The sequence below is a fragment of the Etheostoma cragini genome, chromosome 1 (genome assembly GCF_013103735.1).
Source record: "Etheostoma cragini isolate CJK2018 chromosome 1, CSU_Ecrag_1.0, whole genome shotgun sequence".
NCBI lineage: Eukaryota > Metazoa > Chordata > Actinopteri > Perciformes > Percidae > Etheostoma > Etheostoma cragini.
Genome location: NC_048407.1, coordinates 16578091 through 16595195, shown reverse-complemented (window position 1 = coordinate 16595195; position 17105 = coordinate 16578091). Strand labels below are relative to the sequence as shown.

At 41.5% G+C, this 17105-nt stretch overlaps 1 protein-coding gene across 7 annotated transcripts in view; it reads left to right on the top strand.

Moving 5' to 3' along the window:
• Positions 1 to 15392, top strand: part of bdnf (brain-derived neurotrophic factor) — a 15653-nt gene extending 261 nt beyond the window's left edge. The window contains exons 1-2 of one of the 7 annotated variants that reach the window (XM_034877127.1): positions 275 to 650; positions 13903 to 15392. In XM_034877127.1, the coding sequence (XP_034733018.1) occupies positions 648 to 650; positions 13903 to 14730 (831 nt within the window). In that variant the 5' untranslated portion in view covers positions 275 to 647 and the 3' untranslated portion in view covers positions 14731 to 15392. The other 6 variants (XM_034877163.1, XM_034877154.1, XM_034877148.1 and 3 more) reach the window with 6 other exon arrangements.
• The last annotated feature ends 1713 nt before the right edge of the window (positions 15393 to 17105 follow it).

Genomic DNA, 17105 nt, shown 5'->3' with positions numbered 1-17105 from the left:
TTTTTGAGCAGCAACAAGTTCCCACAAGAACTTGACAGGCAAACATGGGCGCTATTAATGTGATTTTTGTTTTGTAAAAGCAACCTGTCCGTGCATCGTCTCTATTTAAAAAAAAAAATCTAAATGACCAGTTGTGCGTATGACTAATACATGGCCCTTCGCCAAATGGGGAGTTAACAGTCTAGCCTATAACACAAACACGTGAATATGGATATGGCTCAGAAGTTTTATGTGTCTGTTATTGTTGCTCGATGCAGATTTAAATATTTGAAGCAGTGAACGAGCGATCAGTCAGGGATGGTATCCCCATAAACTTGGATTGCCGTCGCTTATTTCAATCACGTAAGACCCCTAATTGCGTTGTCCGGGCGAGGGTGTTACGTATATCTGTACAGGCTCTTCTGACAACCCAGGCTTGTTGATATTTGTCTTTACTGTAGAGGCACCAAGGTGTTGCCTAAGAGAGTTTAAGCACGCCGACATTGCAAAGGGTTATTAGATTCATAAGTCAGCGAAGTGGTGGGCGATCTACTGAGCACAGCAGAAGTTCTCATATGATGACTTCAAACAAGACACATTACCTACCAGCATCTTTTGGAGTGAGTGGATATTAAGACACTTCTATCTCCAGGACAGCGTAGGGGAAAATGGTAAGTAGCAATGGAAACACACAGTATATAAAGGATGATTACCAGTAAATAGTCGTGCTTGCTATTTAGTCTGGCAACGCATTGCTGGAAGGATTGGACTCAGTGGCCACTTGAGAAACTCAGTATCGAGACCCATGTCTGATGAGGCTGATGTTGACAAAGCTTGTGTGAAAAAAAGATTGTGTTGCATTTCTTCGGCTCAGGGTATGCCGGTACAGTGACAGAGGTAAGGAAATATTACATTGTGTCTGCGCGCAATGTGTGGATGTAGGCTGGAGACTCGAGTCTTGGAGGGCTGTGTGTGTTGGCAGTAAGGGCTTTTATATTTTATGCATCCATGTATGTTCTTTTTGTGTTGTGCCCGTGTTTTAAAAAAAAAAGCAACATGTGCCCCTTACCTGTGACACTTGCCATAAGCATGACATTAAGAACAATAGGGCTGATTGTCAGCGTTTGCCACTTGTCATTTGGCGTGAGAGTGGAGTCGTTTTTTTTCGAGGCGACAGTACACTGAATTGAACCGGCGTTTGTGATATAGGGGCTGTTATCTGGAAGGAAATGTCCGACCAACATGTGATGAAATATTAACAGGACTGGTTTGGCAAGGGGGGGGGGGGGGGCAATACACGTGACAAGACGCGGGGAAGCAGCAGAGTAAAAAAAAAACTGTTTAAAGTGGGCACTCAAACAAAAGTATATAGATATTCTTTCGGCCCCATAGTTACCCTGGCTGTGTTATGCTTTCAGCACGTTGGACAGAGGCACCGGAGTCGTGCATGGACTAAACCGCCGTGTGGACGCCAACTCTCTTTCTCTCTTTCCCCAGCACCCCTTTGCTAAACCTGGGATTGTTTTTTCAACTTTTGGTAAGCTTATTCCGAGGGAGCCTGTGGTCTGTAACGGAAAATAAGCGAGATACTAAAGAGAGGAGGGGAAAAGACCGTTTTAAAACATTTTAAAAGAGAGAGAGAGAAAAGCGCTTGCCATTGAAAGAGCTTGTGCTTTAAGGTGTGTTTTTTTGCAGAGCATTGTGAAAGTTTAAAGTTCAGGTCATCTGGTCTTTTGTACACCACATTCTCGGTACCTATTAAGCCCCCCCACACTGCGTTAAACTTTGGGACATGCAAGTCTTGGTCGCGGAGATCTAACCACGCACATAGTGGTTGTCAGCCCTTGTAAAGGTAAGAGCACAATCCATTGTTTTCATGTCATTTCTCTTTTGTTTCTGTCGTCTTTACGGGCTTCTTCTGGCTTTTTCTCAAATCAAGTTCGGCTTTAAAACTACAGCATGCAGGCTTGGCATTGGCAGTGTGTGTTAATTGTAGGGAACCAGTGACCGAAATAACTCCGAAATGAAATCCGATCCAAGTGACCAACATTTCATAGAATATCTCTTCTTTTTGTTCTGAAATCAAAGTTTTATTTATAGAAGATTGGTGCGTTTACATTCATATAGGCTTTAAGTAACGTGAAGCGTTTGAATTGATACTCGTTTTCGTGCTTGGGATTGTAAGAACAGAGCTTTCTGTGGCGGTATTTTCTTTTCTTTTTTGGAGTTTCCGAACACTGTCTGCTGCAACATAATTTGCGTAATCGTTGCGTTGTGCTTAATCATGCTCCCAATATGGGACTTAAGACGCTGCAGTGATCCTTTCAGCCTGTACGAAGTGGAGTACTGATGCTTGTGCATATGATAAAATTGTCAGCAAAATATCTATCTATCTATCTATCTATCTATCTATCTATCTATCTATCTATCTATCTATCTATCTATCTATCTATCTATCTATCTATCTGTGCTTATTTTTCTTGTTTGGTCTGCAGCATTCATGTTTTGTCTTGATGTCAAACCCTCTGGATTTTGTTATCGACCAAAAATAGCCCTACACTTTACCCCTCCTTCCCTCCCTCCCTCCCTCTATCGGCCCCCCCTCCCGTCATCGCCATCAAATCACTTGTGTTTTTACTACGACCGCTCCACGGTTTCATTCATAAGGTGCTTTTCACTTCACCTGCTACCCTACCCCCCTCTTTTGTCCATGCACGGCTCTCCGTCGTCCTGTCAAACGCAGGCTACGAATGAATAATGGAGAATAAAAATGATGAATTCATTCTTAATCGCTTTGACTCGTGTCATTTACCGGGTTTGCCAAAGCGAGTCTCCTTTACAGTATACAAATTGTTCCATTATTTCCCGTGTAAAATTACAATAAAGATGGGCGTGGTCAAAGTGCATCCACTAACAGATGTTATGGCTGAATGTGATGGAGAGAGATAAGATGGCTTGATATGCAATTGTTCGGGAGGCGTCGATTTTTTTTTCCTTCTTTTTTTATTTCAAATTAAAGCATGCGTAAAATCTATGAAAGTGAAGCTGAAGATTTAGATAATCATCACAAAAATCTACTCTGGGATTTTATTCCACTGCTCTCCTGAAGGACTTGTAGCCTAAAAAAATCGTCTCGCACCGATGCAGAAGCGGTGGATATTGTCTATTTCCTCTCTCTCTCTCTCTCTCTCTCTCTCTCTCTCTCTCTCTCTCTCTCTCTCTCTCTCTCTCTCTCTTTCTCCCTCTCTCGTCTTCTTTTTTCCTCCGGTCAAAGATTTAAGATTTCTGATCCAAGACGAAGCAGTTGCATGGCAAAACAATTGCAAGAGAAGAGAAAAGCCCCAGCGCCCACTGGCAGTCATGATCAAGACTCCTCTTGCAAGGCTGTATTTTTAAATAAATACTCCAAAACGAATGTATCCAGTAAATCCATAATTGCATTTGAATTATGTGACTCCTCCGCTGGCGTTTTCGGTCATTTTTTACCCACCAATGTAATACGCGCGTATCGGTTTCTGTAATTTATATGACAGTTAAACCAAAATAGATCATGTTACTTATCAGGCTGCCCGACATTCATAAAAATTCTCCTTTAATAAAGGCTGCGGTAACTATAATAGCTACGTTTCCGGCTCATCAATACCACAAAGGCGTTTAATGCACAAATGATGATCAATCATTAAATTATCTGACAAAAGGGAAAATTGTGATACTTTATAGAACTGTTTGGCCTTTTATTCCCAGTAGCCGCGAGAGAGTAAGATTATTTTATTGCAGCATCTTTTTCGGGCGTATTTTGTTTATAATTATCATCCATTTTGCAGAATACCTATTTTCTGGCCATGTAGCAGTATTTTTAATATTCTATTTTTTTTTTCTTCTGAGACGTGGGATTATGGTGTGGGCGTGGGCGTGTTGGGTGGAGGAGGAGGGATGAGCGGAGGCGGGTTAGGAGGGGTCTGTGGGGTGGCACGACACACTTTGTATGTATGAAGGTTTTTTTATAGCACTTTTCTGCAATGTACGTCAGCGGATCAGTCCATAAATGGTGCTGCGTGTGTTTGTGTGCGGGCGTGCGCCTGCGTGCGCCTGCGTGCGCTCGCCACTGTGTGCGTGCGTCTCCGCGTGTGTTATCTTTACCGAGAATCTCCCCTCTCTCTCTCCCTCTCTCTCTCTCAGCACTCTCAGCTCTGCAGAGTTGGGGTGGGCGTCAATAACAAACCTGATGGTAGGTTTCATTGCAAAAATCAGATGAAATTCTTTCGGTAGGCCTATTTATTTAACGAAAAAAAAATAAATGCATTCTGCAGAAATAAGGATTAACACTAATATTTTTACTAGATTGTTTCATAGTATGTTTGTTGCTTTTTTCATGTAACTATTGGCCTTTGTGTGTCGTTTTTTTTCCGTTGCGATCAATTCCTGCACTCAGGGGGCTAAAGGGATTTGGCGGAATCTGTTTTTCAATTGAGGACGTTTAATTTTCTTTTAATGTAAATAATAGGTGTGTCTCTTTAATAAAACTCGTTTTCGGAGTGTGCTTGCCACACTTTTCCACACCGCTTTCATTCATGAAATGTAATACAATGTGATCGTCTATATATACAGTGTAATTGTCCATTTATTCAAGATGATGTCTGATAGCTAAATTATAAATAGGCTATTGATTATTTCGGGCTATAGATGGCGGAAATCTCGACTCACAGCTAAGCGGGCGTCACTATATATTCAGAGCGAAAAAAATTAATCTTGATCATTATGGATATGTGGGCTATATCGCCCTCCGCCGCTGCCGCCGCCGTCGCTGCTGCTAATGCTTTAGTCACCACCATCATCAGCTTCATCACCAACACCTTCATCCAATTAACAGGCTTGTTTAAACAAGTTCTGGCAGGAGGCAAAGCCTTGAACCTTCATTCCGAATCTTTAATTATCAGTTATTCGTCACAGTGGCGTGGTTGGGATTTTACTGTGACGGAGTCCACGATAAGTTATTAATACAATAATACACAGTGGATGTAGTTATTCAGACTGTACAGACATATCATCCGTCGGACCACTGCGGGTCTACAGTGATGTTGTTGACGCTCTGTGTGTGTGTGTGTGTGTGTGTGTGTGTGTGTGTGTGTGTTTGTGCGCGCGTGCGCGTGTGTGTGTGCGAGTCAGTGTTTGCGCGCGCGCGCGAGGAAATGTTCGTTCATGCCGGCAAACCATTCACGTGTGTCTTTTAGCATGTGAACATGCAGCACATCACTGAATTCGACCAACTTCCCGAAATAATAAAACGTATATTTTGTATTTCCTGTTTGTCAGGCAGACTAAAGGTGATGTTTAGACTTATTTATAGGTTGATCTTTGCATTTTTATTAGTAGAAATGTCCTTAAATGTTCCTTTTTTGGTTTGAAAAAAAAAGATGTATCTGTAGTTGCATTATTGTGGCAGGAGATGTCATATTAAACCAAGCAGAAGGCATACTCAAGCCATTGATATAGTTCTCTAACAGCGTTATATGTGTAGCAAATAAAACAATGCCTGCTTTCTGAGTTTTCATAACAAATGTTTCAGCATTTCAAAGTAATTTTGTGCCATGATTGGTGGGTTTTCATTCAGTGGTGAGCCATGTAAAGGTTATTGATGCTGTGGTGATATTGGATTGGGGGGAGGAAGAGGAGGGAGGGAGAGGGAGGGAGGAGGGAGGCATAAACTAAGGAAAGAGACAGACAGACAGAGACAGAGAGAGGCTTAATAGGCTATGGAGTGATTTGCAGTCAGTGCCACTATAGAAATAATGTATCATCTGTATGAGGATGTGGAAGGAGTAATGCATATGAAGACGGGTCCTCTGTGTCTGCCTGAAGATTACAATAAAGGTTATTGTCATCACAGGAGAGATAACAGGAACTCTTCACTCCAGCATGTGATTATAAAAGGCCTGTATAGGGTTTATCTGTTTACCAGTCTGGAGTTTTCTCAACTGTTTTCCAGCTCCCTCTCGTCTCGTTTGACGTCATCCAACCTCATACAGAATGTTTTCTCACTTCACGTGTTTGCTTCTTGAAGGAGAAATGCAATTTTGCTTTGATCAAAACTACCCTCATCGCCTTTCCTTTATCCCCAGTGAAAATGCCATTTTGTCCACATTACACTGTTCCTCTGTGGCCCAAGGAGGCATAATTCTACTTGTTAAGTGATGCTCTCGGCAGTGCGGACCTGTCAGCAGCGTGCTGCATTTGGCAAGAGAAGACTTGAAAGGTTATACAAGTGTGTCGTGTTGTCAGCTCCTGTGGTTGTTTCTTCTTTCTGCTGCACACACAGGCGAAAAGGTTGTGAGCGGCGAAGATGTGACGAGAGACTTACCCAACTGTTACTGTGAATCACATGTGTCTTGGCCATGAATGGGGTGATTAAAACCTGCAGAAATTTGCCAAACAACATGGTTTCTTTCCAAGTCCTCAGATACTTTGAATAATTGACAAATCTAAAACCTGATTAATTTGTTTGCGTCCGCTCTGATGAAATAGTGGTTTAGCAGTTTTCAGAAAGACCCTCGGCCTCATAAAAGGCCACAGCTGTCATGCTTATGTTTGGCCCTCAATCGGATGAGTCAGAAACATCCTTAACACAACTCTATTCTGCTCCCAGCTATTAGACATTTTATTCATTTCATTCAGAAATTCAGTCCTCACATGCAAGCCAAAAGACTTCTCTTGAAACGCCACCTTCAGTTGTGTTGTATTAGCAGAAATGAGAGAGACCAATGTTTTTGTTTTTGCTCTTCTAATGAGATGCCCAGTGATTTATTTATGAATTACTTGTTTGGAACAGCCCTGTTGTGCAGTGTGCATTTTTTGGTGTGCTTTTTGGAGTCATGTCGCTCAGTGATTGCTGATGCAACTCTTTGCCATCCAGAGTTTGCCCTCACCTCCTGTGAGCCTTCAGGGAGGGCTATATCTATCTTGGCATGTCCCCGGGTGTGTTGGAGGTGGGAGTGACTCATTAAGCAGGTGTGAGCATCCACTCCCATACTGCTACATGCCAAACAAGAGCGCTCCAGCCTATAAGCTCGTGCGGGGAAGAATCATGATGGTAATATAGCAAACACATCACAATAAATCTTTGCACTGGACCAGGGCCAAGTCACAAGGATAATGAGCTGCTATTTCCCCATTATGCTCACTTTTGTATTCATCAGAGGTGGAGTTTCCAAACGTTCATCACCCATTGAAAGGTTGTGGCTCCACTGACATTTATATTTGACTTGTGCATTATAAAGCAAATGAATTGTTCCCAGTTTGTTCCTGATGAGGGGAACAGAGTCTCAAGAAGCAAAGCAGCTTCTTTTCTCGAAGTGAGCTCTATAATTTAAACGCGTTTGTTTGGCTGACATTTGGAAATAATAACCTGTGAAAGCTGGTTACTACACTGCAGAGCACTTGCAGGGGAGTCATCCATCTGTTGTGGAGATGGCTCACTTTAAAAGCAAGGAGAAGCAGAATTGTTTTCAGTATGTTCACATCTTTGTTAGCCTCCAGTGCCTGTTGCCATCCAAATGTTTTAACACCACTTGCGTTTTACAGTTCACAAATTCTTCAAGCTGATGTTCATGGCTTTATTTATAATAGAAATGACTCAGGATTACACATTGTATAGAGAACATCTTCTTGGGCTATATCAAGGATGTAGGATGCATTTGATGCCTGAAATAGATTAATAGCTGGAGGAGAGAACCTTGCACAAATAGCCTACATAGGCCCACTTTACACCCAAATACCTTCTTTCTTAAAAGCATATTTTGATAAAAAAAAAAAAGTACAAAGCCTCCTCACTATCTGCAGGCGAGAACAAGAAATGCTTATTTTTAATTCTCTGAGTATCTAATTTTACACAAATAGGCCATCTCTAAATGTCACAGTGGATCACGACTCGATGGAGACGCGCTGTTACGCAAAACCTTCAAAAAGAAATGCCACCTCTTTGGCCTCAGTGAGCGAAATGCGGAAGAGGAGAGGCTTCGTTCGTGCTTTATATATTACCAGACATGATGATATGGATGCAGGCTGCACGGTATGCGGACAAACAAAAGCACATAATGCACGCTGAAAGCGCATTAATAGTTCCGCCTCGGGGCTGTTTAAACAGGAGTTTGGCGGCGACCAGTCAGCCAGCGGCAGGTCACATGTTGCAGCGTCATTGTGTAGTAAAGTTACTGTAGTTGCAAAGAGGCTCCTCATTTCAGCTCCAGAGGTCTCTCATCCCGTGCTGCTGCTGCTGCTGCCGCGTTTCAGCATGCGACAACTTCAGTTTCAGACGATCTCCGAAGGAGCCGTGCAGCTATGGGAGTACATTACCTCACCCATGCAATTTCCACCATCAATAATTTAATCTATTTGCTCCAAAGCTGAATAGATATCCTGAAGCTTGTCGGTACAGAGAGGGAAATACCGCTTAAGTAAATTACTCAGGGAGTTGTCCAAAACTTCCCAGATGACACCACTGTCCTGGTGTTGAATGGTCTGTTTTACGACTGGGCAGCAAAAGGTAGGATATATGTGTGTATCTGTTTTTTCGATAAGTTGTTTTAAGCACTTTGGCTTTGTTTAAGTGCGGCTTGAGAAAAGACAGAGGTATGTGTGTGTGTGTGTGTGTGTGTGTGTGTGTGTGTGTGTGTGTGTGTGTGTGTGTGTGTGTGTGTGTGTGTGTGTGTGTGTGTTAGGGGGGTAGAGGTAGTAGGGGAGGAGGTGGTCTAAAAGTAGCCCGATCAAGTCCGGTTATCCTGCGAACAGACGAGAGGGGATATGTGTAACCTTATACTCTCGTTCATTAATAAAAAACGGAGTTATTATGTTGATTGGGTTTCCAGAGGAGAGCACTAGCTCAGCAGATGTTGCCTAATCTCGAGAGATAAAAGACTGTTGTTTCATTATTACAGCAGTCTGAGCAAATGGAGTTTATTAGATTAGGCTATGTGTCGTAAGTAACAAAGTGGAAATCTTCATCTTTTGAACATTTAACGGTATCCTTCTGCTTATAAATAACTCAATAAACTCTTTGTTCAGGATGTAAGTCTATATGATAATCTCGGACCCTCCTGCGCCGTGAACACACAAAAATAAGAACCCCAGACCAGTTTTTCTATGGTTGTTTTGGAGAGAAGGGGGGACTTTGATGAACTCATTAAGACTTTATAGGAAACCCGAAACCTAACGCCCAGCTACGTCGGCCAACATGCACGGTTGGATCTACTTCTTGGTGTTGTGTGCTAACTTCAAATTACTGGCAAGAATGATTAAAATAAAGCCTCATTTATAGAGTGGTGGAAAGCTGGCTCATTTTTGACAGCTTCGAGAGAAAATATCTGGATTATAGCAGTACACACGGGCTGGTTATGTGATGGTTTAATGATGAATTAATGATGTAGGCTACTTTCCGAAAAATGCACACGAGCCAAATGTATTGTCAGAGCTGGGACTAAATCCCATGTACCGGTAAGTGAAGTTTATAGTTAAGGCTATTTACAATTACCCACAACCCAAATTGTCTGTGTCCTGGAAAAAGATGATGTCCTTTCTTTCTTTCTTTCTTTCTTTATTTCTTGCTATCTATCTATCTATCTATCTATCTATCTATCTATCTATCTATCTATCTATCTATCTATCTATCTATCTATCTATCTATCTATCGTGTATTACAGGAGGAAGGGAAAGAGATGGGAGGAAGGTGTGTGGAGGGAGAAGAGAAGGAGCTCTTATTATTTCACGGTCTCATGCGCCATCTAGTGTACAAGTCTGGAACTGCAGCGCTGTTACATTGGAGTTATAAGTCTGTTTATCATTTTAGTGGTCTTGTTTCAGAGTTGGTTCATGTGTTAACTATTTTCTTGTTAAGATTATAACTGGGAATTTTAAACCAGCTACATTAACACTAATAAACTAGAGTTCACATTTTAAGATTAGTATGTAGCCTCAGTTAGGATTTGAGCATACTGTTTGTGTTGCTACTGTAGTCCTTCAATTGTCCACTGTTGCCCACAATGTGAGAGAGGAACGACTCATTTGGATAGCACAGATCACTCAGCACATACTGAATGCTGGGCTGTCTGTGGCCGGGGTTGGCGTGGAGGCCAGGTATAATCCCTTAGCGATGCTCATCTATTACTAAACGTGCTCTGAAACTGTGTCGGATTGAAAACAGATCTCAAGGAAGCAAGCTCCCACATGTGTCAGCCATTACTGCAGACAACTCTAATTAGCTTTTCATAAGTGCTGCATTGTGGAACACAAGGGGTCCTCGGGTAGAAAAGTTGATATCATGCGCTGCACGTTTTTCTTCTGAACATTTGGCATTGTGTGCCGTACATGTTGAACGTGACAAAACATGTTGCTAGGTAAATAGCTCTAACCCAACACTGTTCTTGAGGAATTCAACAAAGACGCTTGCCCACAAGGGAGCAGTGGAAGAGGCAGAGAACAAATGTTGCTAGAAGTCATACATTCATATTCAAATGTAGTGGGCACATTTCCCTCTTTCATCTCTCCTGTTTGATGTTTATTTTCCCTTCTAACGGTTCCTAAGATATCATGTATGCTGTTCTTGAAGATTAAGCCATAAAGTGCGCTGACATGTGCAGAGAGGCTGCTGAACATTACTGAATGTGTAGTAATACCAGCCGTGCTAGTCCTTTCATGCTTTAGAGACACTTTTCAGCATCTGTCAAAGGAGGCATTTATCACTTTAATCCCCACCTGGCACAAAGAATAAATGTGAGGGTAAGTTACATTTCCCCACTATGCAGCCGTGCTCTCAAAGCAGATGAACAGGTGGTCATCTAGAGACCTCAAAGCCAAACTGTAGACAGAGTCCACACACTCACCTGCTCCTATTGTTTGCGGTGTTTCATGCTCTAGGTGCGTTGTCTTGAATAAAGGCGTGTTTGCAGCGGTTATTGCAGGCATTATCTTCCTGTTATCTCTATTTACAATTTTGGTCAAAAGAACTGTCATAGTTGGACAGCCATGACACTTAGTTTATTATGTGACACAGCTGGGTTGGTGAAATCTATCTGGATTTCATTTAGAAATGATTTTTTAAAAACACTAATGCAAGGCACGAGAAAGACAAAAGAGATATGAGATAAAAGAAATGGCACTGTGCCCAATCACATCTTTGTGTAAGATATTATTTTTATTAACAAACCCGTTTTCACAAAGCTAGAGCCAAAAAAATTACATTTTATTCCAAACATTCCTCTATATGTTCCTCCCTCACTTTATTATTCATGCTCATTGTGTTAACCCGCAAGCCGCTTTTTTATTAACTGTGAAATCCAGCAGTGCACATAAAATCTTCCTTCACTGGACGTATAAAACAAGAGCAAACCAATCAGTTGTCACATTTAACCTCTAGTAGATATAAGCCGGAGATTCTCCGTCAGTCCCACAGCAATTAAATGATTCATTGGCTTTATCGCATTTTAACAGGATGTTGATTGAGAGCACAAGCCATATTGATTGTCCTGATGGAAACAGGAAATCACAGAGATAGAAATAAAATCATTTGTTGTTCCCGGTGTGAGGGTACCCGGGGGAACGGCATTCATTGCACACTGTTGAGTGGCATTACCCCCAGCAACCTCCTCCCCACCATTCTCTCCCCTATGGAGACCTGGAAGAGACGTCATCTGTGGTTGTTATGCTGCGAAATGACGCTGGCACTCTCTCCACCCCCTGCTACTGCAACATTACCCCTGTGGTCTGTTACGGAAGATGCAGCACTCTTCGTCTGCACCATTTCCAGCATGAAGTTTGACGCCTAACAGTAATCAGCCCTCTGCCTTCATTTCCGTCATATGGAAGTGGAACCATTTGAGCGTGATGCTGATAATAATATCAGCCTAAATGCATCCTACACATGAAGCTCGTGACTGGCCTCAATCCCGTAAACCTACATTATTTCTGTGCTGGGAAGCCTCACAGACAATTTTTGTTGTTGGAACCAAAAACTGTAACAATATTGAAGGGTTAATAAGCATGATAAATAGGATTTATTCACAGTATTTAATGACAAATTGATAATTAGCTCCTTATTCTTGGCTTTCCCTTAATGTTGTTTTAATTGGTGAGAGGAAAAATATACCCCCCCCCCCATCTCCCTGCAAACACATACAAGCCAGCCCCTCCCCATGCCCTCCCTCTAACACACACACTCACTCACACACACTCTGGAGGTGCACGTCACTGAGCTCGGGGAATGAGTGGCTCATTAAGAAGAAGGATGTGATATTCTGAATAGAGACTGTGAGACTCCCAGCACATCTATTTATAGACAAGATATCTCTATGGCAGTCACCGTGGTGTTGGTTAATTACAGCTACAGCCCCTGATACCAATTAGGAATGAAACAAATGCTTTAAGGTGGGGTTTTTGCTCCTCCCTTACGGTAAATGTCCTCGTGTCCGTCCTGAGTGGAGGCAGGAGTGGGGTTGCTCGCCGTGTTTTCCTGTATCAAGTTGGGACATGCAGAGTGCAGTCAAAGCCTCGGTCAGGCTATTTTTAAATTGAGCCCCTGTGGAAAGCAAGATCTAGATTTTCTTTTCATTATGGTTGCTTTTATATCGTGGGCTGCTGGATGTCCACCAATACATTGATTTTCTGTGAATCATAGAGCTTCTCAAAGGTAAGGGATGCATTTGTCATCAGGCGATCTACGTACAGTAATTCTGCTACACCTGGCTCTTTTTCCCCCCTCCTCTTACAGTGCTTTGCTTATCTTGTGAGTTGCTTGAGATTGGTACTTTACAATTCAGAAAGGATCTTTCATTTGGTTTCCTCATGACATCCTGTCAGTTCATCCTGCAGTGCTCTTGCCATCCCCCTGCCCAAAACAAACAGTGTCCCTCAACAAACTCCCTTACATGACTGTTATGTTTAGTATTAGACCAGTATTACAGTAGAGATGACTCATTCACAAAAGATGAATAATACTGCAGCAGAGTTGTTTGTCAGAGCTGACACAAACGCAACATTGGTCAGTAAGTGCTGTCCATGTTGGAAGTTCCCAGAGTGTTAATAATGGGGATTTTGTTGGCGGGGTAACATCATAGTCAAAAGATAATACATGGGTTCTTCAAACAAACAAAACAAACAAAACCATGTCCTTATGTCAACACACAGCCTTTCCAAATTGTGTGTCAGTTCACAATTGACTATCACGTGCATCCATTTTTTGCCTGCTGTTGATTTTATTACTATTGCATATTATCAAATCTAACAGTTCGGGAAACTACTTTCTCCAATAAATAAACAGATTAAGTGTAGCAAAATCCACCATGTCTTTTACAAAGTTTACAAAATAGGGGGGAGATTCGAGCTTTCAAAACTGACAAGACAACACAATGATTCAGGCAGTGAGGGATGAGTGACAGGTTTGGCTATTATAACATTACACATCCTTGCACGCTCTAGAAACACGCTGTAAAGTTTAACAAACCAGTAAAAAAAAGCTCATGAATAATAATAACAACCCTGTAAGGATGTAGTGACATCTATTAATGCGACCCTATCTTTTGTAATGGGCACTCTCTTTGAAGCCCAGAACAGCTTTTGTGCACGACTGCCAACAAATTAAAAATCTAAGCCAGATCTCACATAGGAACAAAGTCATTATAGTTTGCAAACAATTTGAAAACACTGATGACACAGCGTCAATATCAGTTTAATAAAAACATTTTGTGATTATTCCAAAGCTACTGGGTCTCTTTTTTGGCTTGCAAATAAAGAGTAGACGGTGTAAATAAGAAGAAAGGTTTACAAGGCACATTATGATCAAAAATAAGCTAACTTCATTGAAAATGCTCTTTGTCTTAAAGTCTTGTTCTCTCTCCTCCCCCCTCCCTTCTTGTTTCCTGTCTTTCTCTTCCCCTCTAGTTCCACCAGGTTAGAAGAGTGATGACCATCCTGTTCCTTACTATGGTTATTTCATACTTCAGTTGCATGAGAGCTGCGCCCCTGAGAGACGCCCCGGGCATGCGGGGCCATCGGACGGAAGGCTACTTGGGCGCTGCTGCGGCCGCACGAGGCCATGGGACTCCACAGAGTGGTGGTGGGCCAGGCCAGCGTGGGGAACTGCCCTCACTCACAGACACGTTTGAGCAGGTGATAGAGGAGCTGCTGGAGGTGGAGGGAGAGGCAGCACAGCTGGGACAGGGGGCTGATAAGAGCCAGGGAGGTGGGGGCCCGTCCTCTGTGGTTACCACAGAGACCAAGGATGTCGACCTGTACGACTCGCGGGTGATGATCAGCAACCAAGTGCCTTTGGAGCCACCGTTGCTCTTTCTTCTGGAGGAATACAAAAACTATCTGGATGCCGCTAATATGTCCATGAGGGTGCGGCGACACTCCGATCCCTCGCGGCGTGGAGAGCTCAGTGTGTGTGACAGTATTAGCCAGTGGGTGACAGCTGTGGATAAAAAGACGGCAATAGACATGTCTGGGCAGACAGTTACCGTCATGGAAAAGGTCCCTGTTCCCAACGGCCAACTGAAGCAATACTTTTATGAGACCAAATGCAACCCCATGGGGTACACAAAGGAGGGCTGCAGAGGAATAGACAAGCGGCATTACAATTCCCAATGCAGGACAACCCAGTCCTACGTGCGAGCACTTACCATGGATAGCAAAAAGAAGATTGCCTGGCGGTTTATAAGGATAGACACTTCATGTGTATGCACATTGACCATTAAAAGAGGGAGATAGTGTATAAAATGTATAGATTTTATTGAAGAGTTTAAAAAAGAGAATAAAGAGAAAATATCTATTTGTATATATACATAACAGGGTAAATTATTCCGTCAAATGAAAATTTTATGGACTGCATGTAAAAAAAGATGAAGTTTATACAGTAAAAGTGATACTACAGTCTATTTATTGAACATATTCATGACCTTGTAAACAATTAAAAAAAATCTGATCAGTCATTTGCGCCCAGTTTAAATTACTATATCACATCCCTCAAGACATTGTGATTTGTTTACGTTGCCAAGAATTAGAAAATGAAGGGAAAAAACAGGCAAGGGATGAGAGAGGACAGTTCCATCTTCAAAAGCTTGCATGCTGCTTCAATTGTGAATTGAGAAATTCTCCACTTACAAAAAAAGGATATGATGCTGACCAAAAAACATTCCGTTTACATATTCAGCAGAAAACAATTTTCCTCTCAAGTAATTTATCTGTTTACTGTTCTAAACTTCTCAAGGTAATGTTGGACTTACATACTATGTCAAGGTGCTGTTGTCAAAGCTTTGCTGTTTATTTTTTTATCCCCACCAGAGGACAAGCATATATCTCTTTTATATATATATATCTTGTATATATATATACACATTCATTGACATGTTTCTGGGTTAATATTATTCATTTTGTATGTTGTGAAGTTGTTTGCAATATTAAACTGAAATATTTGAAGAAATAAAAATGACTATAGGCAACTGAAAAACAAAATCAATGTCGATAAAGTTTCAATAGTGCACTTCCAGGCAGGATAAACTTTATTATACAGACAGACAGGCAGGCAGGCAGGCCGGGAGAAAATGGGGTAAACACACACACACACACACCACCCAGTGCCCGCGCACAAACGCTGCTAAAGAATGACTAAATTAAAATCATAATTGATCTGGATGCTCAATACATTTACAGGATGCAAGAAAATAATATATCTTCAATAGCACCAAAGTTACGCAATGGGTAATATTTAGTGACAGCAATAATGAGAATGACTCGGGATGCTATGGGTGGAAAGAATGTATATTTTGCAGCTCTTTGTGTTATTCAGTGTTACTTTGAGGAAGAAAAAAAGACACTTCTTGCCTTCCAACGGCACATTACAGGAACACAAACTTGCTGTATGTCGTTCGAAATTTTCGTGTTTATACACAGTTTTTCAGTGTTTTACTTAGTTGTTACTCCAGCTGCAAATGTAATATTTCACAATTACAAGAACTTAACATCACAAGTGTGACCTAGTAAAAGTAGGGTTTGACAGTGATGGATTTATCCACACATACAGTTGTGTACATTAAAAATGCACATCCAACATTTTCTCATTATTGCATGGTACTACCATATTTAAATATTCTACAAAAGAACAATCATCACAGATTACATGCAGCGCTACATTTACTGTGATCAGCTGCAGCTTCATAAAAACATTCCCACCAGCAGAATGTAACTCCCAGTGAGCATTACCCAGTGAGAACCCCCTTGCTTGCCAAGTCTAGACACCGGAGTTTAAGGTCGTACGTAGTAAAATAACAATAACGTATTCAACTTTGTATCTTGATATCATGAAACACTTCAACAGTTTCCCATAATATAACAAATTTCATAAAAAGAAGACACTCAATTATGTAGGCCTACTTCATTATCATCAACCTAAAGGTAAGTGGGACCTCTGAACAGAACCGGAGCAGGCATTTTGAGATTTGGAGAACCGACTTTTCTCATGAACTGAGGAAAAGATGTTCCACTTTCTTGAATTCTCCAGAGGGGCTGATGAAGATGCTGTGAGTTACTTTTCTTTTACAGAAGCTTAGAACTGATAGAGAGTCTTCACCTCATCTCTGAGATAGATGACAAGCATGCAGTAGTGTCAAATAATCTTTTGTCATGAAATTTCTAATAAAAGGTACAGAGGATTATTGTCATGCCTGCACAGTAATAATTACCTAAATTATTGTTTCATCCTCAAGAAGACAGACAATTTCTCTGGCTTGCTCTTCAAAGAAAATCCACCTTAAAATAGAATTGGAATGATTTAATTTATTTCAATTCAAACAACATGTCTGAATATTAACACATTCTCAGCATACAGTACAGTGAATCACACCTTTTTCCATGCATTTTAGACAAGGTATCCCAGCGAGCGTGAGTACGGGCCCTTGGGCTTGAGTAACAACCAGTTATCTTTGAGTCAGAATGAAGCCCACATTGTCTTTTTATCATAATTATGCATGTGAATAGGTCTCACAGTATGATTTAGATCTTATTTGACCCAGAGCTGTAGCTAAAGTTTAAAGACAAATAACAGAAGAAAAAAACAATGAGCCTATGTATAAAAAAAGGGCAAGAAA